General features: G+C 38.6%; 1 protein-coding gene across 2 annotated transcripts in view; it reads left to right on the top strand.

Annotated features, from left to right (window-relative positions):
* Positions 1-3,342: 3,342 nt before the first annotated feature.
* The window catches only part of stau2 (staufen double-stranded RNA binding protein 2), a 131,305-nt gene continuing 108,330 nt past the window's right edge, over positions 3,343-26,317 (top strand). Inside the window, 6 exon segments of one of the 2 annotated variants that reach the window (NM_001011376.2) lie at positions 3,375-3,450; positions 9,292-9,529; positions 12,363-12,493; positions 16,030-16,189; positions 16,359-16,412; positions 20,296-20,431. In NM_001011376.2, the coding sequence (NP_001011376.2) occupies positions 9,301-9,529; positions 12,363-12,493; positions 16,030-16,189; positions 16,359-16,412; positions 20,296-20,431 (710 nt within the window). In that variant the 5' untranslated portion in view covers positions 3,375-3,450; positions 9,292-9,300. 2 annotated transcript variants of the gene reach the window in all.

Here is a 26,317-nt window from a genome sequence, read left to right as displayed (position 1 = left end):
GTATTATGGGAACTTTTTTTTTTTTTACAGAGCTTAGCTGGGTTTTTCTTCTGATCATCTGATCGGGAGAAATATGGGGGAGACTTAAGGGCACTATTGAGAGAACTGAAGGTATGCCTGCAGCTTGAGATTAACTCTTTATTGGCCTTTCCTTCTTTTATATCTTAAGTGATACATTTTAGGTAAAACAACTTCATATCTTTATATAAAAGGGGCTCTTTATAACCTACAGTGTAAAATAAAACCATAGGTGTGGTAACACATGTCTAAATGAGTCTGTAGTGGGTGTTACATACTTAATTTGGGTTGCATTGATAGATAGAAATAATTTCCCACATAAAACACCTATATGGGTCCAAGGCTATTGTGATACTAATTAGTTAGTACTAGTGGTTGTATTTATAGTTTATGTATGTGAGTGTATAGATTGGTAGGTGGGGGTTAGGTGTGCTGGGTTTACTTGGATGGGTTGAACTTGATGGACACTGGTCTTTTTTCAACCCTATGTAACTATGGGTATTCCATTTCAAATGAGAAGCTGTTGCGCCATCGGACTGAAGCTTGAATACGTTTTTTTTGTTAATTAGCAAATTCCAAGATGAATTAACCCTTCCCACCCCAAAAAAAACCAAATTAAGGTTAATGTTTATTTTTATATTTTATGCTAGTGTACTTACAATTACAGCCTAAAAATAATTAGTACCTCAGTTTTTGGGGTTAGTGATTCTCTAAGCACCCCAACACTTTTAAAGTGTCTTTCCTCTTTACCTCTCTACTGATCCTCCTTCCACTTTCATAGGAGACCCTGTATTCTGTTTGTTTCATATAATAACAGCTGGCTTTTTAGACATGGAAAATTTATTACAATACTGGGCTAAGTCCATTAAAGGGGACCTGTCACCCAGACATAAAAAGCTGTATAATGAACTCATTTTAAGCTAAACAACTTAATCTTTTTTGTTTTAAACTTCCATGTTATAAAAGCATTTAACAAATCTATATAGGATAAATGAAAAAACACTCTAATCTGCCTATACAATTATGTCTACAGGTTTTTTTTTCTGGGCTTAAACCACGATAATTTCTGAAGTTCTGAAAATGCTTTTATCGTTTGTACGAAAATATCACAATTGCGTTCCAAAAGTCACAATATTTTTGTGCTGAAAAGTTCGATATGCCACGAAAACCTTTCTGGCTTTGATGCCTTTCATAGGACTCCAAGGTACTCGGAAGATCAAACCTGGCAAAAAGATAGTCCCGAGGAAAGTGTAACCAAAGCGTTAATGAATTCTGAAATGTTTGTATTCTTTGCGCAAAGTATGATTTTTTTTTGGAAATTTAACTATTTTGAAATTTAAATATGAAATTATCTCAAAATTGGTTAGTAAACGTGCCCCTATGTGTAAGATTAGCCCCTTTATTGGAGCTCCCTATAGCTCCTCTCAGGTCCCTGTTTTAAATGAGGGATTGGCATGTTCTAACTGTCCCTGCCAGAAGCACAGCAGGAGAGTGGCCAATCACAGGCCTGCAGTCACACAAGCTAAGACAGGCTTCAGTTCCCAATCAGGTCAGCCTAGCTGCCGATTGGTTCCTACCCTACAGAGTAGTGTACTGAGTGCTACTGCGCCCCCAAACAGCCTGGGAAAGGAGGCAGCAGGAAGTTGAAGAGATAGGCAGGACTAGTAGTGTTTTTGGAGAATTTTTCAACAAATCATCCCAAAACACAGAGCATATTTTTCTACAGTTAGATGAGTACAATTAATTGACATAATATTGTTTTTCACACAATATGTCCAAAATATGTACAAATATATCAGCTGCCTGCCCCATCTCTATTCCTGAGGCACAGAAACCACTTTCATATTAAGTCTGTAATTGTGTAGCCTGGGTATGGGCATCAGGTTGTTCTTTCCGGTGCATTCACATGATTGTGGGATGGTTTAACTGCTGTCACAGAATGGCCTATTCTTAGCAGAATTCAACTGGTCGTCATTTTTTTTTTTTTTTATTACAGTTTTCAAATTATTTCTCTTCCTTTTCTTACTTTCCAGCTTTCAAATGGGGGTCACTGACCCCCACAGCCAAAAAACTATTGTTCTGCAAGGCTACAATTTTATTGTTACTTTTTATTACTTATCTTTTTATTAAGGCCCTCCTTTATTCATATTCATGTCTCTCTTTCAAACTACTGCAGGGTTGATAGGTTGGACCCTAGAAACCAGATCACAGCTAAAATCCCAATCTGGAGAGCTGCTAAACAAAAAGCTAAATAAATAAAAAACGGCAACTAATAATAAATGAAGCCCAATTGCATAGTGTCTCAGAATAGCACTCTCTACATCACACTAAAATGTATTTTAAGACAGACAACCCCCTTCCTTTAAAATGAAGCATCTGCCATTTGTGCAGGCTGCTTTAGGGATCTAATAAAAAGCTGGTACCATTAATAATATTAGTATTTTGTTGTGGTATTGAATTATCAATTTTTTTTTAACTGGTCCCAGTGATGTAAACCGATTAGTATCCCACAGCTAAATTATTCTTATCAACCCCCTCTGTGGGCCCCGCCACCATATATTCGCTCTACTTTCTGCCATATTTAAAGGCAGGCAATGCACTTGCCCCCACAGCTACTTCAGCACCGACCAGTCCTTTATTCCTTATTGCATTTGCTGCGGTGCCAGCCATTGTATCCCTGCCCTGGGCCCACTGGTGCCTATAGGAGGCCCTGCAGCACACAGTACAGCTAAAGGCAACGCTGCTCGTTATGTCGGCACATCGGGTACAATTATGTGTAATGCTGCTAATTCCATTTGAAGGTGCCCACACCTAATCCTTATATCAAAGCCCGGAGTATGTTAAGAGAAGGGCAAAGCCGCAACAAGGATTGCATATCTGATGGACGACTGCCCCTCAATGTTTACACCGACTCCCTACAAAGCCCTATCCCGCAGTGAACACTCTCGCCAGCAACTATAGCCCGCATCTAGTTTAAATGCCCCTTTACAATATTCTAAAGCCTAGATTTTACGGCCACTTCTTCTCAACAGCAACTTCCCCTGCGTTTCCGGAATTCACCGAACGGAGTCGCTAGCGCGGCAGCCAATAGCTGCTTTTCAGGATCTACGAACGTGAGGGCGGCGGACTTTACCATTGAAGTGAAGGGAAGTAGCGCAGGCGATACCACAAAGCTGTAAACCCCGAACATCAAGCGACAGAGACATTGCCCTTAACATGATAACACAGTACTTGAATAGATATATTTTAATTATTGCTGTATCTACGAGCGAGCTTTCACTGTTTTATGTGTAGAAGTATCAGGTGATCGCCCCCTGAGTTTTCTGTTGGTTTGCGCCGCCGCTGTCAGGGGAGTGGGCGGTGCGTGGCCGTTCATTCTCTTTAGTGTTTGTCAATGTTGGAGGTGTGAGCAGCCCGGCCCGGGATAGCCAGGTAACTGTGCAACGCATCATACAGCCAACTTCTCAGGGTGACTCATTGGAGTAATTACGGGGCATTAATATGGGCAGCTAGGTATCTGTGAGTGTATCCCAGAAGCATTCGTGTGGCACACTGTATTAGAGCAGCCTAGTATAGCTGAGCATCATTTCCTAGCATGTAGCAGCACATACACCTAGCTTGGGGCATGGTAGGACTCCTCGGCTGCTAAGCCCTGTGTGGCATTATAAAGTGCAGAGCAGTGTCATAGGGCACCATCATTAATTTACAGAATGTACCAGAGGGGACCCAGGCACCATTGCACAATGCAATTAGGCAGCTCAGCATGGCACCACTAAATGCAGCTCTCTCAGTGCTCCATTACAGAGCAATGCATGCACATCAGTGTCTTGGTTCTCATTGCACTCTGCTATCCTACAAAATGCAACCCTACAGCCCAGGCAATACACAGCCTGCTAGCGCAAATACCCAGGGAACCTTGGGACACAGTGACAAGATGAGGCCCTATACCCCAGAATCCCATGGGCTCTTTATGCCCCATGTCATTTATATATACTGGAACAAGGGCAGCCCTCCTAGGATTTAAAGAATTATGAGCAAAATGTAAAAATAGGAAGGTTTATTGCTCAATGTTTTGGTCTCACACAAAAACCTTCATCTGGGTTTTTCACTCCAGAGGAAGGTTTCTATGTGAGACCGAAACGTTGAGAGAGAGAGAGAGTACCAAGCAAAGCCTAACCTGCTATGCACGATAACCCAAACCAACACCACAAGCCAGGGCATCACCACAAAAGCAAAGGACACACCAGGGCAAAATTAGGACATAAACATAGATAACTACCACAAATTGCAGCTGGTTACACACAGATGAGCAGCCCAGAGCACAATCACAAACTCTCTCAGGTTAATTAGGAAAGCATCTGAGAATACAGAGGGGTATCACAATGTACTGCAGTAACAATGCCACATAATACTGGTCTGTACTACAGCACACCTTCAATATATGCAGCTTGTTACTTGAGTGTAGCAACAAAAAGTGCGGTCTTTTATGCTGGAGAAGTGAGATACTTTGGTGCACCAGGAAATGTATCTCAGGATAACAAAGCACATAGTGGCATCCCAGCCTAGAGTTAAAGGAACAGTACCACCAAAAAATGAAAGTGTATAAAAATAATTAATATATTATGTACTATTGCTCTGCACTGGTAAAATTTGTGTGTTTTCTTCATAAACACTACTGCAGTTTATATAAATACCCTGCTGTGTAGCCATGGGGGCAGCCATTTAAATTGAAAAAAGGAGAAAAGGCACAGGTTACTAAGCAGATAACAGATAAGTAGCAGATTCCCATTGTATTCTACACAGTCTCGTATCTTCTTATGTAACCTGTGCCTTTTCTCCTTTTTTCAATTTAAATGGCTGCCCCCATGGCTACACAGCAGCTATTTCTATTAACTATAGTAGTCTTTCTGGAGCAAACGTGCAACTTTTACCAGTGCAGGGCAATAGTACATTATATGTTAATTATTTTAAAACATTTTTATTTTTTAGTGTTCCTTTAAATGCTGCTCACTTTACAGAACACAATCTCTGTCTTGTATGATGCAAAATACAACAAAGGGCCTTAATGCACCTTAAAAAGTGGTTATTTTCCACTCTGAATTGGGAAATACTGTGTTGGGTATGTTTGCATATCACTGGAAATTACAAAATGAAAACCCAGTGAAGTGACAGCATCACACAACTCTGCATTTTGTTACACTGAGTACCACACAGTCTGGCACACCAGTGTAGCATCAGAAGCACACTATCACACAACTGAAGCTGGACTACTGCTGAACATTGCAAAAAACAGATGGTGCCCGTTGAGCTCTTTACAAACCACATCTGCATTCCAAAGTCAACAACTGACAGATACATTCTAGAACACACTGAAACAAATTTCTGACATCATATAAAGCAGCTGGATAGGCAAGTGTACCATTAAACATTACTGGTACTCCTAGATAACCATAATATGAAGCCACTTGCTTAAAAAGCGTTTCCTTATTGTACTATAATGCAGAATAGTGCTGGACAGAAATCAGGGAAATTGACAGCCAGATGATGATGCAGCTGAACTCATACCGGTAGCTATACTGTGTAGAATTGAATGCTACTGGATACAGCCAACAAAGTGCAGCAAACAGCTAATGGCACCTCATTGCTCCACTGGCACTTCCAGTTAGTAGTGCAGGTAGTGGGTAAAATAAAACCTGCACACACAACCAATATAGGCATCAAGGTGTGGCAACTGCATTTTATTAAATTGATAATGAAGCTTTTTTATAAGCAGAAGTTTATAAAGCCTCTGCAATGCAATTTACCAAATACTGTACTTGAATGGGCACACAATTACATTTTTCCAGCAGAGTGTCATGTCATTTCCAGCTTTTCTAGCTGAACTTTGTGATGGCTCCTGACTTTAGGCTCAGTGTTCTCATAATGTATATTTGCTGCTTCTAGGCACCATCAGCACACCTTTCACAAAAAAGTCTCAGTATCCTTTTATTGCTCCTTCAGTGTAGCCCTATACTCAAATGAAATTAAGGGGTTGTTTGCCGTTAAGTTAACTTTTAATTTAATTATTTGTAGTTTTTTAATTCAGTTTTTGCTCATCATCTCTCCATTGTGGAGGTTCAGTAGCTATTTGGTTGCTAAGATTCAAATTACCTTAGTAATCAGCATGTGGTTTGACTGAAAGACTGATATATGAATAAGAGAGGACCTAAATAGAAAAATAAGTAATATAAAGTAAAGCTACAAAGAGGTTGAAGAAGAAGACAAATAATCAAAATTCTAAAAAATTAATAATGAAAACCAATTGAAAAGTTGCTTAGAATTAGCCTTTCTATAAAATACTATAAAGGTTAACTTAAAGGTGAACCACCTCTAAAACTGATAGCTGTTTTTGTTTGTTATTGTATACAACTGACTAGATCACAAGCGTTTTAAAGCTGGCATGATACTGGCAGCCGACATAGCCACACTCTTGAATGATTTGGCAACTTATTGGCCGTTGAACAGTGCCAGAACCTCTGATTGGTATTTAGTCAAAATCGAAACTGCAGGAAAATCCTGTCAGCCGAAGGCAGCATTGGTCCTTTCCTGACAGGTGTATCCTCCATGCAATTCATTCATTGATCCAAAGGCCAAATTATCAGATGATGTTGATTTAGCCACTATATGGGTTTGGGGACCTCACCAGATACATCTGCCTATGTATGAATGTGGCATTTTCTTGTGTTTATTCTATTAGTACTGTCGCATATATCATCTGCTTTATATACTTGTTAGACGTGTATACCTAGGCTGTGACACTATGGAATCTTCTTTAGTTATACAGATTTGTTGGTCTCACAGATCAGAACGTTATGCGACAGCCAGCTGTCAGCACAATTCTTTTCTGTATTTGAAGAAATTGTTACAAAATATTAAGGTGTCCCACTTCAGTATGGTACAAAGCAGCCCTATGTAATGGGCCATTTGTTTGCAGCGGAAGTTTTGTATGTTTAAGTTCTGCGGCATACAGTGTAGAGATACATGAAACATACCACTAGGCAGTTTGTTAGGATATACAGCACTGGGATTTACCATAGCCAGTTGCCACTATGTAGGGACATTTATAGCAGTAAGGTGTGGCCACAGCTTACTAGATGACAACCAGTGCATTGGCAAACAGCACAGACAAGCATTTCAGCCAAACATAAGGACAGGGGGATTCCATTGCATAGGTGTCTCTTTGGGGATACACTGCAGCCAGGTCTGGCCCACCATCACAAAATACAAACCTAAAATCTCAATCCACCATAAAATAAATTTAGCTTGGTGCTTCTGCAGACCATCACAGAGTTCAGCTACATACTCCAAAGCACTATGATAGTGTCACACAAGGCAGTAAGATCACTTGGTGTTATCACCTTATTGTGTACCATGAGGCACAGTTTCAGGTATCTCATCAGTTTGTAGTATAACCGTATACTGGCACAGTATCACTTCTCAGTGTAGCATGGTGCCCTGCAACAAGTATCACCTAGTTTAACTTTTTCTGTTCATCACTGTGTATTCAGTCTAGCATTCCAGCTACAGAAATAACGTTCTTTAATATTGTACATATTGTATATCATTCTTTCAGTCAAGCTTTGAAAGCCTTGATGTGCATTGGTATAAGTCAACTTATTGGTTAAAGCCTTAACTGCTTTTGTGGAACTTTTCCCACTTATTTTGAAATATTTTCTGCTGGCTCTCCTACTGCGTAAGAAAATGATGTGATGTGATGAGGAGAGGACACAATTTTACCCCTAAATAAGTCACTAAGGATGGTACTTTTTTCTTCTTTTGTTTTTAATTACACCAACAATAGGGCACATTTGATGACTTTTATTTAGACATCATTTTTGAAATCTAAATTGTCTATCTGCATATATTTCCAAAGCACCTGCATGTTTGTGATCTTTGGACAGGCCCTGTAGGCTAATAAATGAAAATTGGTTCGATATAACCTTCAGTTACTCTGCACAGATTGCATCCCATTAACAGTAATAGGAGCATCACAGTATCAGCCATTATGGCCTAAAAAGATGCACTGAAGTGGAAACATGCAGGGTAATTATGTGTGCAGGGTTACTTGCTCGGACAGTGGGAAGTGACCCACTGCACCTCAGACAGCCAGGAATTTTTTTGTAAAGCTTTCTAATTGGAAATACAGAAAATATTCATAGAGATAAAGCAGGTCCTATGATTTAGGAGTCATTGGTGCATTTGATTTAAACCACAACTTTTCAAGACCTGTGCAGCCTTCTTTCCAGTCATGTTTATGATACATCTATAATTTACATTTTCATTTACAAAAGTTAAGCATAAGAATTTTTACACAGGAGCATTTTTTGTGGTTTTTTTTTTGCAGGTTTGAAATAAATGTATCAACTGTTTGATTTCATTGCAGTCTGCCTGTTTGTACTCATATGCATGTAGAATTGTGTTTTATTTCACTCAAGTTTCATTTCTTTTTTTGCACTTAACATGCACACATAAGACAAAAAGAGTAGACATAGATGCATATAAATGCAACATTCAAAAAGGAGCAGAAATTAAGCCTGTGTGTAATAACCCTTAAAGAGGACCTGTCACCCAGACATAAAAAGCTGTATAATAAAAGCCCTTTTCAAATAAAACAAGAAACCCAAAACCATTTTTCATTACCACATCCATACCCATTATAAAAGCATTTAAAAATCCCTGCTGTCAATCATATATTGCCTGCCCCGCCTCTATGCCTTAGGCATAAAGGTGGGGCAGAGAGTTACTTTCACTTTCAATTCAGAACTTTTTAGATGTTGCTGCCCTCCTCACATTCCCCCTCCCTCTGCACCATGTAATTGTGTAACCAGTGCATGGACATGGATATCAGGTCCCCCCATACTGGCGCAGAAACAAAACTGGCGCAGAATGCAATGCCTGCTTTGATAACAGTGTCCACAATATGGTGCCTGCCTGCTTGCTGCAATTGTGAATTCCAAGGCTGAAGAAAATAAGATTAAAATAATTTATATAGTGTAAGTAAAGTTTATTTTACTTGACAAACACAATAGAAAACAATTTGGAATTATTTCTTAAGGTGACAGGTCCCCTTTAAGGCATTAACTGTGCCTCACTTAGTTTGTTTTAGATGTATAAGCACTCATTATATTTTCATTTTTTTTTTGTTTGTAATCTATAAGTATTGATCCATTGAAAGGTGTGACCATGTGCAACCACCCATCCTTCACCCTTAATAAACATTTTTTTGCTTCTCAGAAATACGGGATGGCACACATTAAGGCACAGCCACCATCATCTTTGTGTGACTCTTCTTTCCCTCCTGTGATAACCCCTCCTGTCACAAGTACCAGTCAGATGAGTCTCCAAGCCTCCCTGAACGGGTCTGCCACAGAATTAAGCACCAGTAGTCCAACCGATCACTTGGCGGATTCTGCTTCCTCTGTTAGTACACCAGGCATTGGAACTGAAGATGGGAAAGCTAAGTTCTTGGAAGGTATGGTTGAGTGGGTTGTCTCACAAACATATTATACGGGGACTTTTCACTGCATGTTATGTGAATATTCTATATTGAGGTCTGCTTAAAATATACAAAAAATAATGGATTTTTTTTAGAAAGGGGATTATATTCCCCTGGTTCCAGATTGTGTTTTATTTTCTGAAAATATCATGGCTTGATTTTAAGGTTTTATATCTGATACAGATAATGAGAATTTGTTGTATTAGGTTTGCATAGAATTTTTCAGGCATACTCAATCACATTGGTTATCCTTTCTTTGTAGGACCACTATACCTGCAAATTAACTGCAAAAATATTCCTATTACAGGGGCATGCATGTGTTGATAAGGATTTACCTGTACATTATCTCTGTACAGGCTGTAAAAAAATCTGTCCCTGCTATGGTGCCATATCTAGCCTCACTTGTATGGCCAAACCTCTTCCCTTTCCAAGCCATACCACCTGCTAGATCATGCCCCCTCCTGGCACTTTGTATGGTGGTGTAATACAGAAGGTTTTTTTGTGTGAGTTGGTAAGGAAAATTGTGGACAGCAAAATACAGAGACAGGTTCTGCCTAGACAAGGCCAAAACTGCAAGCTAAATCAGTAACACCTTTATGAAATCCCGGGAAAATAAAATAAAAATATGCATTTAGCTGTTAGTGTGTCCACTAGCGCAATATGTATTGATTGGGGCTCATTTGTATTTTAGAATGGCACATCAGCTTTTATAAGCTGGTTGCAGGTTTCTGGACTTTATTTGATGTATTTTATATGCCTGCAGCAATGCCTTGTATTGTTCTTCTGAAGATGCATTTCAGTGGAGCTACGTATGCCATAGGCCAGGGGTAGGGAACCTATGGCTCGGGAGCCAGATGTGGCTCTTTTGATGGCTGCATCCGGCTCCCTGCCAAATCGTTAATAAAAAAAAATAACGGGTGCGTGGCCTGCGCTCGGTGGTTAGAAGACGTGTTCTAAGCCTTAAAACACGTCTTCTATCTGCCGAGCGCAGGCCACACCTTCCTCTGCATCGCATCCGGCATCCTTGGGACCCACCCTACCTTGTCCCGCAGCATCCACGGTCAAACATATTGTATGGCTCTCACGGAATTACATTTAAAAATATGTGGTGTTTATGGCTCTCTATGCCAAAAAGGTTCCCGACCCCTGCCATAGGCCTTCAACCGGTGACTTTATAGAATGTCCAAAATGTCCAGCTCTTAACATTATTTTACTGGGGCGATTGTTTCAGCCCAAGTTAGAAAGAGTGGAAATCCATAGACCAAGGCTACTTTAATCAGTTTCAGACAGGGAGGTTTTTGTTATGTTGGTTGTAAAGCAGCTTAATGTGGTTATACATGCACCTATATTTTGTAAGATAATTGATGTGTGGGAGAAGATCGTAATTGTAACATGTATGGCCCATTCTCATGTGCATATATAATGTTAAGCAATTTAGTAAGCAATTTTTTTATATCTGTTTAAATCAGAAATTATCAATTTTTTTTGGTTCTCTGCATTTTGTCATGTTCTCCTAACCCACGACTTAAAGAGAGCACAGTGGTTGAGAGTAATAGAGAGAAGGGGATTAGGAAAAAAAATGGCAGAGCCGAAGGTGAGTCTGAAGGAATAGAACAATCAGACACCCCTAATTCTTTTATTGCCATATCACAGGTCTGTCAAGTGTTGCCCATTTAGCATGACAGTTCCATATTTTCCTTACCCTCCTGCTTTCAGACAGGGAGGGCAGAAAATTCACCCTAATTTCTTTTTTTCTGTTCTTCCTACCTTCCTCTGCTATCCATTGTTGTCTGTCTCAGTTCTTCCTGTTCTGTTGTCCCTTTCTTCACCATTTCCTTGTTCTTCTTGTTAACTGTCTTTTGTTTCAGTCCTATCCCCCCCTCTTCCTTTTAGTCTACTTTTCTCTCCTTCCAATTTCTCTTCTGTGCTTCACCATGTGCACTTAACGTGGCCATATACTTTCAGATTTTAGTCTTCTTTTGACGAACATTTGGATATCGATCGTACGTTTAAATGCAGTGATCTGAAACTAACATTCAGACTGAAATTGTAGGATAAAGCCCTAAAAACAAAAAATCGGAGGATGTTCTGACCATGAAATAGTTGGCAGACACCAATCATATGAAAGTGGCTTCCTGGAAATGCATTGTAGGTCCCCCAGGGATATTGTCAGATACACAATACATGTTCAGATTTTATCTTTATCCGACCTAAATTTTCTAACCTGGCTGATCGACAAAACAACCAATCGCTATGGTATAAAAATCTCTTCTGCAGCTGGGAATGATGTGATCAAGTTAGTACTAGTAGAGATATCAACAAATTAATGGTTGAAAGCATCCAGGGCCCTTGCCACCAGATGTTGGGCATTTCTGGTCATCCTGCCCTATGTCTCCCTTGTTTTGCTGTGTGATTGCAGCACTGCCCTGTGTTTCCTCCTTAGGAAGGGCCACACCCCTCACAATGGAAAAACTATTTTTAAGACTTTAAACAAAATTTCTATCTCCTAACAGTTTTCCAATTTAATAAGATTGTCTTTAAATTAGGGACGCACCGAATCCCGGATTTGGTTCAGAATTCGGGCTGACTCCAGCCTTTTTTTGAAGGATTCGGTTTCGGCCGAATCCACAGTCCCGGCCGAATGGAACCCAAATCATAATTAGCATAAATTAGCATATGCTAACGAACATTCGGAAGGGTTAAATGGTAGGGGGGGGAAATTTCTGCTGCACACTACGCGGCTGAATCCGTCGGGGTGGGTTTGGTGCATCTAAGAGTAAAAGTCAGTGATGCTATCCTTTTTTTTTAGCTACCCTCCATGACAACATGACAAACCCCAAAGAGAAAACGCCAATGTGTTTGGTGAACGAGTTAGCCCGCTTCAACAGAATTCAACCCCAGTATAAACTCTTGGATGAAAGGGGACCAGCACACTCCAAGGTAAGCTTATTACATGCAATAACCCTCCACCAATATAAGTTATATTGCATTTACATTTTTACTATAAGACTGTACAAAATGGGAAAGGATTCAAATCCAGTTCTTGGAGTGCCATAATTTACTAGTTTCTGGATCTCTTCTTCAGGGCAGTAAGCACATTAAGTATGGATGTAAGAAAAGCAGTAGACTTGTATATCATTCATATTTAAATAAACCATGAACCCTTGCTTGGGACATAGATGGCATTTGTCGTGATCCTCAAAGGGTCCCCTAGGCCAAAAAGTTCAATCAGGAAAAGAAGTTACTCTTCGACTGTATAACAAATGTTTAATATTTTTTGTATTTGTGATAGTAGTATCTGACCAGTGACCATTTAGCTGTTGCTGATTTAGAAGTCCCAGAAGAATCTTAAGGTGGCCATACACGGGTAGATTTATGTTGCTGACCTTCAGATCCATTTGGCAGCTTATCTGCCCCTATATGGGCACCCCTGATGGGCCTACCCAACCAACACCTGGCCTAAAATTCGGGCAGATGTCTATTAAGCAGGTTTGATTTTCCTGCCAGATCGGGGACCTCATCGGCTCGTTAATGCAGTCCTCTGTCTGATGGCCCATATACCTGAGGGCCAAACGATCTAATTAGCCCAAGATCGCCCACCTTTGGTGGGCATATTGGGAGATGATACGCTCGTTTGACGACCTTGTCAAACAAGCGGATTATACCCATGTATGGCCATCTTTATTAACTGCTCCATCATTGATCAAAGCGCCCTCTTCTTAGCTCAGTAATCCGTACACTAAGCCATGATGTTTAAAGTATTGAAATCTGTTGGTTTGCATTAGATTTCCAACAGACATTGCATGCATTGTAACTATAATAACATGCATATTTATTTAAATGCATTTATAGAGGCTTTCTGCAGTTGAAGCTTTTATGATTACAAGTTACCTGAAAATGATCAGCCAAAGCTAAAAGAGGAGACATCTGAAGATTTAGCATAAATGAAAGTGGGTACACTTCTACAGTAGCACTAGATGCTACACCAGTATAGGACATACAATATGAGTTTTATTCCCCTGCAGGCTAGATGATTTGCCTAGCATGCATATGTTTTTTTTTCTAACACAAAGGCCATTGAAATCTTGATAATTACTCTAATAATATACAGTTAAGTGCAACATTTGAGATTCCTGTGGCTTAACATGTGGGCTATGGTGACTCAAAAAGGTTGCACATTACACAGTGAAAATTCATTACAATTGTTTTTACTAGACGAAATTAAGTAATTTATGACCAACCCATGTATAAAGGTTCCTATAGTATTGAGCAATAGATGTTTGCTGGCACACCAGTGATGTACTTAGGGATACACCCCTCTGTGGTGTTGAAACGTTGACACAAATAAAGTACGTTTTTTTTTTGTATTTTTAATAACAAAAAAAAGTTTGGAGTGTGTCAACTTTGTCGGCCATTACTCTACTACCACAGATTACTGTGAATTTCTTTACATTTTTAAAAATGGTTTCCTTTTTCCCTGTAATAATAAAACAGCACCTTGTACTTCATCCCAGCTAAGATATAATGAATCCTTATTGGAGGCAAAATAATCCTATTGGGTTAAATAAATGTTTAAATGATTTTTTAGTAGACTTAAGGGATCCAAATTACAAAAAGATAATCAGTGTTGCGTGCAAATTATGCTCCGCATTCTATAAGTAATTTTTATATGTTCTGTTAGTAGCACATTTGCATTGGTGTTTTTTTTTAACTTTCTCTTTAAATGTTACATTTTATGCCTACCCACTCCAGCATCTTTTTACTTACACACATATGTATTCCAGTCCTTCTCAAAGCAATCTTCTGGCTCTGTATGCTTATCTGTTTTTCCTCTGTAGTGCCTGGTATTAAAGTCATCAGTACTACCAGGAGAAATCAATGTTAAACTCTTTCTGAACTTCCATGTGCTTTTTAAGTACTAATAATGCTTAAAGGGGTGGTTCACCATGAAGTTAACTTTTAGTATAGAATGGGCAATTCTAAGCAACTTTTCAATTAGTCTTCATTATTTAGACTAAATAAACTTAATTTCTATAGCCTTGGAATTTTTATACCTTTTTTTTCAATTTAGGTCCTTTCCCATTCATATAGTCCCTCATTCAAACCACTCCCTGGTTGCTAAAGTAATTTTACTCCTAGCAACCAGGTAGCTGCTGAAACTCTAAACTGGAGAGATGCTGAACAAAAAGTAAAATAACTAAAAAATGAAGAACAATGGCAAATTGTCTCAGAATATTACTCTCTGCATCATATTAAAAGCTAACTGAAAGGTGGACAATCCCATTAAGCCTCCCTGTACATTCACAGTCCTCTTATTTGTATTGCAGGAGTTTGCATATTTAGCTAAGTTTGCATCATTCTAGGGAAAATGGGGAGAAATCAAGTGATACCATGAATTAAGTGATGCCATGTGAGCATGTATGGCAATTTAGTAGGCCATTTGGACAAATAATCCCATTATCCTTGTGGATTGAGAATTACCTGTCCTGACTGAAAATTCCTGGCAGCTGGCTAAAAGTAATAGAGGAGTTGGAGCTCCTCTCCGCTTCCTACTTTTCTGATCATTGAAAACAGAAATGTGGACAAAATTGTATATGGCCACTCATACCGTATCTGTCCGTTCAGCCCATGGGCTGATGAGTTAGAATACCATATGGGTCAGTCTGTGTATGTTCACCGTTAGCACCAAATCTAGCAATAAATCCTCATTTTATCATTGGAAAAACTGCAGACAAATTTAGTGACCTCATTATTATCTGACAATGTCCATTTGTGCCAAAATAATAGCGGAGGGTGTTCATCTTAATCAAACAAGTCACTTCCGTCATATGGAAACCTGGTTCCACATGACGAAGGGACAATAATTCACAATGTGTAGATCAGGCTGAATCTTAGAATGAATAGAGAGTGAGTTTTTATGTGTTAAAGTGATACTGACACTTAGAAACTACTCTATAGAATATTAAAGTACATTAAACGTTACCTTATAGGTCACTTTGATCATTTTTTGCTGATAGGGCTGCTTTTATAATTAATTGTTACTTAAACCTGACTGTTTTGCCAACCTGACCATTCTCCATTGTCAGCCTGTCAGTTATAGCTTCTAATACTAACGGATTCCTGTTGCATAAATATGGTAGCCCCCTCATAGAGGAACTTGGGGGATCAGAGATGTCATGTAAAAGCACTGGGCAAATACCTTTATGGCAAAATTATCTGATGCAAATACAATCTTATGATAGAGGTAAAAAAGGTTTAAACTTTGATGTCAGTATCCCTTTAAGCTATAAGCTCACATTTTGATAAATCTGCCCCTTGAGGTGTATTGCTTTGATGTATTTAAATATCTTAATGGTTAATGAACTTGTATGATTTGTAGGACATACAAATGCCATTTGCTTGCTGAATGTAAAACTATTATTCTTGTATGTGTAACCATCCCACCCCATTTTCTCTTTTTTGGTGCAATATTTAAGTTATTTACTGTTCAGTTGACTCTGGGAGAGCAAACATGGCAAGCTGAAAGCACGAGCATTAAGAAGGCTCAACATGCCGCTGCCAGCCTGGCCCTATCTGAAACCACACTCCCCAAGCCTGCAGCTAGGCAGACCAAAAACCACATGAACAATAACCCAGGTATGGGGAACTTTTCTTTCTTTTCCACAGAAGCTCTTAACCTTCCTCTGTTGCTTATTTCACTGCTGCACACAACACGTTTCGTGGTGTTTAACATATATGGTTGTCTTGCACTATGGCAAGGTGTAGTGAGTATGCATGGTAATTCTTTTTATCTGCTGCTACACAGAAGCTGCTGAGCTGCATGGGAATACATTTACATCATCAAGGCATTCTGCCAAAGGTAAATTCCTGCTAGGATCTAATTCTAGATTACAGTTAATCAAATAACAAATTCAGTCAAGCACAAGCTTTCTTTTCTGTGTTTTTAGCAAATGTGCAGCACAGCAGATCATTGGTTTGGTGCTATTAATCCTTTTCTAACCTGCGTAGTTCCATTGAAAAGAAAAACTAGATTTAAAGGAGAACTAAAGCATGAGAGTATGAATAAAAGATTATCGCTGGAAATGTCTATAAAGGTTTTTTGTTTTTTTTTTGATTTGGGTAATGATATACAATACTGACTAGTGATAGGTTTAAAGCAATCGAGTTTGGCTGAACTGATGAATCTGCTTGGACAAGTGTTGAAACCTTTTCAAGATTACTCAGCAATCCCAGTTTTTTTAGACTTATCACTGCTATAATATGGCTATAAATGTTATATTTCATATACTGAACTTACTGCAGCAGCCCCAAGCTTCTATAGTCATGTTATAGACAAGGCTGTGCCTTTACATTTTCCACTGCAGCTTTCCATCTTTAAAGATCCCCACACAACACAGAAACCTCTAATATACCAATGTCTGTAGTCTGTTCCTTCAAAAATTATGAAGTACCATTTTTATATGCTGAAATCCAGCTGCAAAACAGTTCTTCTCCTTCTCCAATTGAAATCCTGGCAGGGGAGGAGGGACTAAAACTGAAATAAAATTGATGCTACAAATTGTTACAGACAGCATGCAGGAACTACATAACCCAAAATGCATTGCACTGTGATGTTCTTTTCCTTTTTATCACGTGTGCAGGGGATTGTGGGATTTGGAGGATGCAGGCAGGCGTAGGACAGTTGCCAGGCTTAGGTAACTGTTCTAAACCATTTTATTACATTAAAAATCATCAAAAGGTGGCATATTTTTTAACTGATGTACAGTATATTGAAAAGTTAGTTAAAGGGGACCTGTCACCCTAAGAAATAATTCCAAATTGTTTTCTATTGTGTTTGTCATGCAAAATAAACTTCACTTACACTATATACATTATTTTAATCTTAATTTCTTCAGCCTTGGAATTCACAATTGCAGCTAGCAGGCAAGCGCCATTTTGTGGACACTGTTATTTAGGAAAGCTTTGTATCACTCTAAAATCTTGTTTCTCCTTTGAATCTTTTTTTGCTGTCTTTTGTCTGCCAGTGGCACTACACATAGTGCTTCTTAAAAGCTAAGCTTTGGGGTATTTGCAAATGATCAAATTATAGCAGAGAGGGAGGTTACCTCTGCCTTGTGGCTGATACTACAAGGCTGATTATTAATCCGATTTGATACAGATGCATTGGTTTCTAGGCTGTCATGTAATGTGAATCTGAATTAAATGTAGTAATCAAAATGTTATATTGTGAGCCAGTTCCTGAGCTTAGATAGCAGACAGTAGCCCAGAGCATATGCTGTACAACTTTGCTTCAAATGTGAAGAACTGGAAAATATTCCTAAAGTAAATCAAATATTTTCTGTGTGTGGGCGATAGCTGACTTACATATATTGATAATGTTAAAAATACTCTTGGTCTTTGTACCTTTTCTGAAATAGCACATTGTTGTTTTCAACAACTTGTTCTCTGCCGTACCAAAGTAGTGCTGCAAAAGTAGTGCTCATGTTCAGTGAATGCCTTCTCACTGCATATATACAAGGCAGGCCCGGTTGCTGTAAGGTGCCATAGACAGTCATTTATTGGGCCTGTGGGGGGCTGTTTGGGCCTCTGTGTACTTGAAATGCCAGGGCCTATTTTGAATCTCAGTTGGGGCCTGATACAAGGGCTCTCTTCATGGAGGGTGTAACCATAATTGCATAATTGTAGAAGAGGTGCCGGAGGGCTGCATCTGAGGGATTCATCATAACATTTTGCCCTAAATGGCCTCTGCCTCCCCCAAGTGACTTGAATAGAAAACGCCCATCAGCACTAGTAATGGCACTGCTGAAAAGTGCAGTTTGTGCTATATAGTAACCATACCTATTCATGCACAAATATATTATTATTCCAGCATGTGTAGGTAGCAGTACAGTTTGCATTTCTACATTAGTTTAATTCCTCAGAAAACATGTAATCATCTGTTAAGACAAAATGACATTGCTAAAAGTAAGCAAGTTCTAATCTAGATCCGCTCCTAGACACCAACAATTTCTGAAAGAAATTCTTATGTGTTTTCCATTCAGTTATCCTGAGTGTCCTGAGTGGGAAAGATACCCTTCTGCTGGAACTGAGCAAAAAATACTTATCAACTGTAACACTATTTAAGTATAAGGATATAGCCCATCCGTATCAGTCAGGCTCAGTTCCATGCTTGGTGCTATGGGGCTGCAGATTTTTTAAGTTTATAGTAAAGCATCTATCACTTCCCATATTCCTTAACTGATGAACTATAATATGTATATGTCTGCTAGAGGGTCTCTATAGACTTGAGTAGTTGTTTCAGACTTTACAAGGAACTGATGTTTAAATACATTTATACAGGCATCAGAAAACAGCAGGCTGCTTCACCGCATATAAATATAATTTGATACAACCTCTTTAATGAATCCCAGAGAGAGCAGATACAGGTGATTGGAATAGAAATCCTAGTTGTAAAGACAGCATGGCCAAATTGAATTTTATTAGAGAAGAGGTGATTAAGCAGGTGATTAATCATGTTGTATAGCGGATATTGTACCCCCTACTGGAATATGTAACAAAAAAGTCACCTCTGTGTTACATGAGACCATAAAAGCCTGAGGATGCAGGCTAAGTGCTTTTGTACAGGGGGCTTGGTGGGAACCCAACAACCCCCATTCAGACCTAGCACACGGCTTTGGGGGGGCCCTGCTGGTGTGAGTGATAGGGGGGCTGGTGTGTATGGATGGCGGGTAACACTGGTACACATAGTTAGGCTCCTACCTACCTTACCTAATAAATCTTCAGCTGAATCTCCAGTGAGGACTCAGAAGCTGCCCTTGGAATTTAGAAGAAAGGGATTTTTAGCTTCAGGTTGCAAAAGTGTTTTTTTTTTTTTTTTTTCGAGAATAGTAAAGATATAAAAATCTCTCCCATTAAAGACAATGTAGTGGCAGGTATGTAAGAAGCAATGTAGAAAAGCCAAAAATACACTGTTCCTATATTGATTCGTTATTCAGTGTTGAATGGTCAGATTGGTAAATTGTAGGAAAGAAGAACTTTTTACTCCCTTTTCAAAGCAAATTTGAGACAGCTCCTTTTCTGTGGGTGAACAAGACGCCATGTTGGGATTATTTGAAAGAAGCATTTAATATGATGAGCATTAATGGTCTGCATTGCAGTGTTTTCCTCTGGGACATTATTCTTTGGAAAAAAAGAATTGTGAACTGAAAGATAGGAAAGGTGTTTCTGCCTTAAGGCTCCATGTCTATGAGACATTGCTTACCAGATGAACTACAGGAATGGTATGTCTTGTCTATTAAAGCGGGATTTAGAAATGAAGTAGATTGAAGGCAGCAAGGGCAAAAATGGTATGCTCATTATAAAGGTATATTCCCAATGCCAGCACGTATTAGAGTAGGAGTATTTAGCAGTAAATTTGAGTTGTGCACTTATAAATACTGACAAACACAGAGACTGCCAGTGTTAGATAACAAACTCACTGAACCTTACTTTGTAAATCTGCTTTTATGACTAACTTGTATACCATATACATATAATTGGAACTGCTGGAACATTATTTGCTTTATTTACCAGAAAAGTCTGCATGCCCTGAGCTAATATTAGAAGCTACATCTTTTAGATGGGTAACTAGCAGGCTGACTGGGACATGTTGTTTTGTTCAATTTAAGCATTAAATATATTGATTTGAACAATCTGTTGACATACTAGATTGCAATCTGATGTTCAATGCTATATCCTCACAGGTAGCATAACTCCAACAGTGGAACTGAATGGGCTTGCCATGCGCAGAGGGGAGCCTGCCATCTACAGGTCTTTGGATCCAAAACCACTACCTAACCAACGAGCTAACTATAATTATCGTGGGATGTACCATCAGAGGTTAGCAAGTTTTGGCCTATGCACATACTCCTTTATTTATTTGCACTAAATTTTACTTTTCATGTAGAATTTCAATAGAATGTCTGGTCTCAGCAGCGTTTTACTGTCTTCATTATTTCTAGTTTGGGATTTATTTATCCTGTTTGCCTCTCTTTAGCTTTCACTGATTACAGAAGCCATTAAACTATTTTTATTTAAAATAAAGTTATTACTTTTTAATTCAGACCCTCTGGGTAAGGATCCAGGTTGGGCAGGACTCTAGTCTCTTATTTAGATCATTGCCTAGTTGCTAGGGTAAATTGCACCCCAGCAACAGGATATCCGCTGAAGCTTCAAACTGAAAACAAAAAAAGTGAAATAATAAAAAATTCATAAAAAAATAACTAATTGCAAATATTCTTTATCATTCTACATAATAATTTAAACATAACCTACCCCTTTTATTTAAAAATTCATGAACACTGTGGTATTACTGCAGAAGAAAATGAGCAGTGTATATTCATTCATGTAGGTTATGTTAAACATACTGAATTACTGTGCACATTTTGAAATCCTTATTCCTCAACTATACTTACATGATTGCTGAAATGACTGATTGTGCAGAGTCCAGAAGCTGAGTGGGGATCTTAATGCTGGCTAAATGTACTATTCACTTTTGCAGCCTCGCCTGTCTGGATACTTCTGTATAGTATATTTGCAGAATAGACAGTATGTAACTAAGGGGCAGATTTATCAAAATGTGAGTTTAGAGTTTAATAAATAAAAACACATCCATATTCTATTCAGTCCTATGGGATTTTTAGAAGTGTATTTATTAAATGGTGAGTTCTATCTTTCACCCATTGATAAACAAATAAATTAGGTTGAGGAGACTGCCTCATACAGACAAAAGCAAACAAAAGGAATTCTGGGAGTGAATTCCAAACTCTTAAAAAAAAAAATCCCATTTACATGGGTTTATCCTATAGGCTACAGCTCACCCACTGGGTGAAGCCAGGACAATAGCTGATCAGATTCCCAACTACAGACCGGTTTCGCCTTTTTGAGGCTCATCAGTGTAGCGCAGGGTTTTCTGATCAGCTTAGGTAGAGTCACCATGTGGTTCTACAAACAAATAAATTAGGCCTCAAAAAGGCGAAACCGGTCTGTAGTTGGGAATCTGATCAGCTATTGTCCTGGCTTCAGCTTCAAACCCAGTGGGTGAGCTGTAGCCTATAGGATAAACCCATGTAAATGGGATTTTTTTTAAGAGTTTGGAATTCACTCCCAGAATTCCTTTTTGTTTACCCATTGATAAATACATTTTTAAAAATCACATAGGAATGAATAGATCAGTAGAGTTTTTATATTTTAAGCTCTAAACTCACATTTTGATAATTCTGTGTATTCTTTCTGCAAATACCCTAAGACCTCTTTACAGAAGTATCCATATGGATGCATGTGTGTATACTATTTGTTTAATTGTCATGGGAATACAGGAGACTCCCACATTCTTTCAATAATGTTTCTACGAATGCCTGCCTTCGTCTCCCATTAGCTGTAATAAGCCTTCAGTAAGACAAGAATCATTTGCTGCATGACTGCGAGGCTGCAAAAGTAAGCTGTAAGTTTGTCCAGCATTAAGACCACCCATGTTTTATTCATTCCTATGGGAGTTTTAGAAACGTATTTCACAATGGGTGTAAGTACTCGTAAAAATCCCATAGGAATGAATAGCGCATAAATGAGTTTTTTATGTATTAAGCTCCGACATTATATTTTGACAAATCTGCCCCTTAGATACATACTGTATATGCATACATAGTAACATTACAGTCAGGGTTGAAAAAAAAAAAAGACACATCCATCAGGTTCAACCTTTTTGTCCAAGCGGAAGTTTAAAAAATTGCTATGTGAAGCCAACAGAAGTTTAAAAATAATTCTGTTACTGCTGAAAACACTAGTCAGACTAGTCCCCGTGTCAGCATTGTACTAAGAGAGCATTTCAGTAATATTTCCCACCTTAAGATAAAACCCGCTTTCTTTTAGTGATCCTCTGGAAGGTCCTACTGGTCATTTGTCTTGCATAGTTTTTGTGTTGTTCGCATTGCTTACAATACATTTCAACTGAACAAATTAAATAAAACTGGGCTCAGTACACAGCTGGAAAAAGGATTACAAGTGACCAGACATGCTGGCCTCTAACACTGCTGCTCTATTCTGCATTTTATTTACAGGTCGGGTAAATAGGACACGTATTGGGCATCTTATGTGGTGCGGTTATGGAGGGAGTACTCTACAGGGGGCCTAAGGTTTATGAATGGGTTTTATTCCCAATCAAATAGTGCAGTGTAGATTTATCTAAATTTGTCCATGTTTCACAGAATATTTATTTGCAACATTGTGTAGACTTGTATTTTATTCTTTTTATGTTCCTCACTTTTCTTGTACAGGAAGATATTTAGCACATAAAAGGCAATTCACGTGAGACTGTACCATCAAAAAGTACTTGTTCCTGGAAAATATGATTGACTTAAGAGGTTATTTTTTTCCTACAGAGCTATTCAGATTTTTAGAATTTTCTTAGATGAAAACACATAACTGTAACAATGACACATTCACTGATAAACCTGTACACAGTCCTGTTATTAACATTTATAAAGCGCTTGCATCCATGGTGAGAAGCTGCTGATGTGAATGTAGGTAAATTCACATGCACTTATATAATACTGCTATGTCGGTGACTCTGGCAACTTAAGGTGGCCATAACAGGCAGATTTAAACTGCTGATTCAAGTCCTTCAGACCGATTCAGCAGCTTATCTGCCGTGTTTGGTGCCCTCTGACAGGCCTCACTGACTGATATTTGGAAATCAGCCAGATGTTGGTCGGGCTGGCTTGATTTGTCGCCAGATCAAGAACTGAATCATCTCATTGATGCAGACCTTGCTCTGAATTCTCGTATCCAATTCATTGCAATTCAGTTGGTCACATTAGCACGATATCTCCCACCCAAGGTTGGCAAATCATGGAAAAGGTTTGCTCATTTGGCAACCTCGCTAACCAAATGAATCTTACCATGTATGATTCACCTTTAGAGCTTATAATGCAGGTTAACTATTTTGGCTGTCAATTTGTTATTACACCACTAGGGGGAGCTGTGTGCCTACAAAACCCAACTAAAATAGCTTTCACTTCTGTGGAAGAAAGTACAGTATGTAGAATGTTTGCAATAATCTCTTATATAACAAAATATCCTATGTTGTTTATACAACAGATTTGAAAACTTACATACAGGTATGGGACTATTACATTGCAGTGTCTACAGCTTCATACAAAACAAATAATAAATGCATATTTTATTTAATTGGATCCTATATGTTTAATCAACCACTTTATCAGTTTATGGTTGATGCACTACTGGCATCCTGAGATTGTCTTTGAACTAGGATTCCTGCAAGAAGTTTGTATGTTCTCCCTGTGACTGTGAAGCATTCATCCTCAGTTCAAATATGGCCGTTTTAATGGGCTCCTGATAATAGTTTAGTGTAGGGGCATTAGATTGTAAGCTTCACTGAGACAGGGAGCAATGTGAATGAAGAATAATCATTGTAAAGCGCTGTGTTAATGTGTCAGTTATATATAAAAAATGAAGGATGATTCCTCAAATACAAACAGAAATGTATTAAGTATTTTTCTAACTTAAATGGAGTTGGTCTTGCATACATAGTGGTCTGGCTTTCTGTACATAAAGCAGCTAAGTCTCTTTTATTAGGATTCTTCTTGCATAGACTGCTTCATGAAAAGCTGTGACCTTTAGGCTTATGGCACATGTTTTTTTTTCTCCATCAGTGTATTTAAGGTAGCAGAGAAGTGCCCAAATCCTTCTTTGTCTGCCTTCCATTGACTTGAATGGAAAACACATGGTGCTTTATGCATGAAGATACTTACCTACAGCATCCGATGCTGACACATTTGGGGTGATGTAGAATTAGATAGTTGTTTTGCCCCTATTACAGAAACATATCAGAAGCAAACTGTTTACAAGGGCAGAACACTTATTCTCTTGCCTGTGTGCCATAAAAATACTTGCTGCCCATATACAGAGGTATCCAGTTTTCATAAGCAGCCGGTGATCAATTTAAAGTTGGAATGAATTCCGAAGGACTCCAAGAAAATCTCATTTGCATGTGTTTATCCTGTAAACTAAAGCTCACCCACTGGGTTTTTAAAGCAGAAGCCAGGATAATAGCTGATCAGATTCTCAACTACAAGATAGTATAAACCCTTGTAAATGAGATTATCTTGGAGTCCTTTGGAATTCATTCCCAGAATTCCTTTTGTATATTTGTATCTGTATGAGTCTCCTCAACCCTAATGATTTGTGTGTGAATACACAAGTGTGGCTTTACCTTAGCTGATCAGAAAACCCTGCGCTACACTGATGAGCCCAAAGAAGGGCGAAACCGGTCTGTACTTGGGAATCTGATCAGCTATTATCCTGGCTTCTGCATTAAAAACCAAGTGGGTGAGCTTTAGCCTGTAGGATAAACCCATGTAAATTAGCTTTTCTTTGAGTCCTTTGGAATTCATTCCCAGAATTCCTTTTGTTTATTGATATCCCTTTAATAATACTTCGCAAAGTAGCCGCTCTGCATATTTTTGTCCTACTGGCTAGTTACAGTACTGCTGGTGGAATGCATTTTAAGGAGTATTAGTATAAGTCTGTGTAGTGGAGATTTATTGTGGCCACAATGATCAGTCTAACAAATAAATAAATTCTTTAGGGGTCAAATAAATGTTGATCTGGTCATGTACTGTCAAGATGTCTGGCAAATACGCCGACTGGAATCCTGAACAAACAGCCACCAATCAAAAAACTTTTTTTGGATTAAGAATAAGGGTTAAAAAAATGACGTCTATTCCTGATGTTTAACCTCATATATTTCCCATTTAGAGAAGGTGTTTAATGTTAGTCTTAATGTACTATGTAGGTATGCACTAAATCAATATTTTTTTGATTTAGCCAAGTATAGAGTTTTGCATCAGTTGTGACCATAAAATTGTCATGTTTGTGTGTCCAGAGTTTGTCACATGACTTAAGGTTTCATATTCAGTTTGGCTAAACACAGGATTTAGCCAAACCATATGTTTTATTTCAGATGACCAGTAATGGCTACATGCTTATTGTTGGTTGTTTGTTAATAGGCCTGTTGTAAGCTTTGAGACTTTGATTGTATGTACTCTTGTGGGCTTAGTTATCATATTTCCAGTTTGTGAAGAGTTTCTTTCTACTTCAAATAAATAATTTAAAAAATCTTGAATGTTTGCTTATCTCAATATGGAAGACTTGAATAAATAACTCTATTACCTCTACATAAACTCACAAGCTTTTAGATCAGGGGTGGGCAAACTTTTAGGCTCAGGGGCCACATTGACTTTTAAAATTTGACAGACAGGCCGGGCCAGCACCATCTCTGCTTGTCAGTCCCCTAGGTTTTGCGCCGCTGCGCTTACATGCAGTCTTGACGCCAAGTCAGAGTCAGTATTTTCTAAAAGACAGTAGCGTGAAGTTTGCTGTTAACTTTTCCGAAGGCATGAGTAGCGATATGGGGCTGCGGCCTCTGTTAGGAAAAGCGAGATACACCAATCCTCAGGGGGCAGGATTAAAAAGACCAACAGGCCGGACGTGGCCCATGGGCCGTAGTTTGCCCACCCCTGTTTTACATTTGAGTTTGGATTTTTTGCACTTGAGATATCAAACATTCAAGATTTTGAACCATAATTTGAATATTAGGAGTTTTAGTGCTAAAAATTTGAATTGTGGAAAAATTCAAATATGACTGTTGATAAATCACCCCCTTAAAGTTTCCCAAGTACCTTGACAGCATATAGGAATTCCAGTAGA

The sequence above is a fragment of the Xenopus tropicalis genome, chromosome 6, assembly GCF_000004195.4.
Source record: "Xenopus tropicalis strain Nigerian chromosome 6, UCB_Xtro_10.0, whole genome shotgun sequence".
NCBI classification, from domain to species: Eukaryota; Metazoa; Chordata; class Amphibia; order Anura; family Pipidae; genus Xenopus; species Xenopus tropicalis.
Note: the sequence above shows the minus strand (reverse complement) of the source record. Positions and strands in the feature narration are given on the sequence as shown.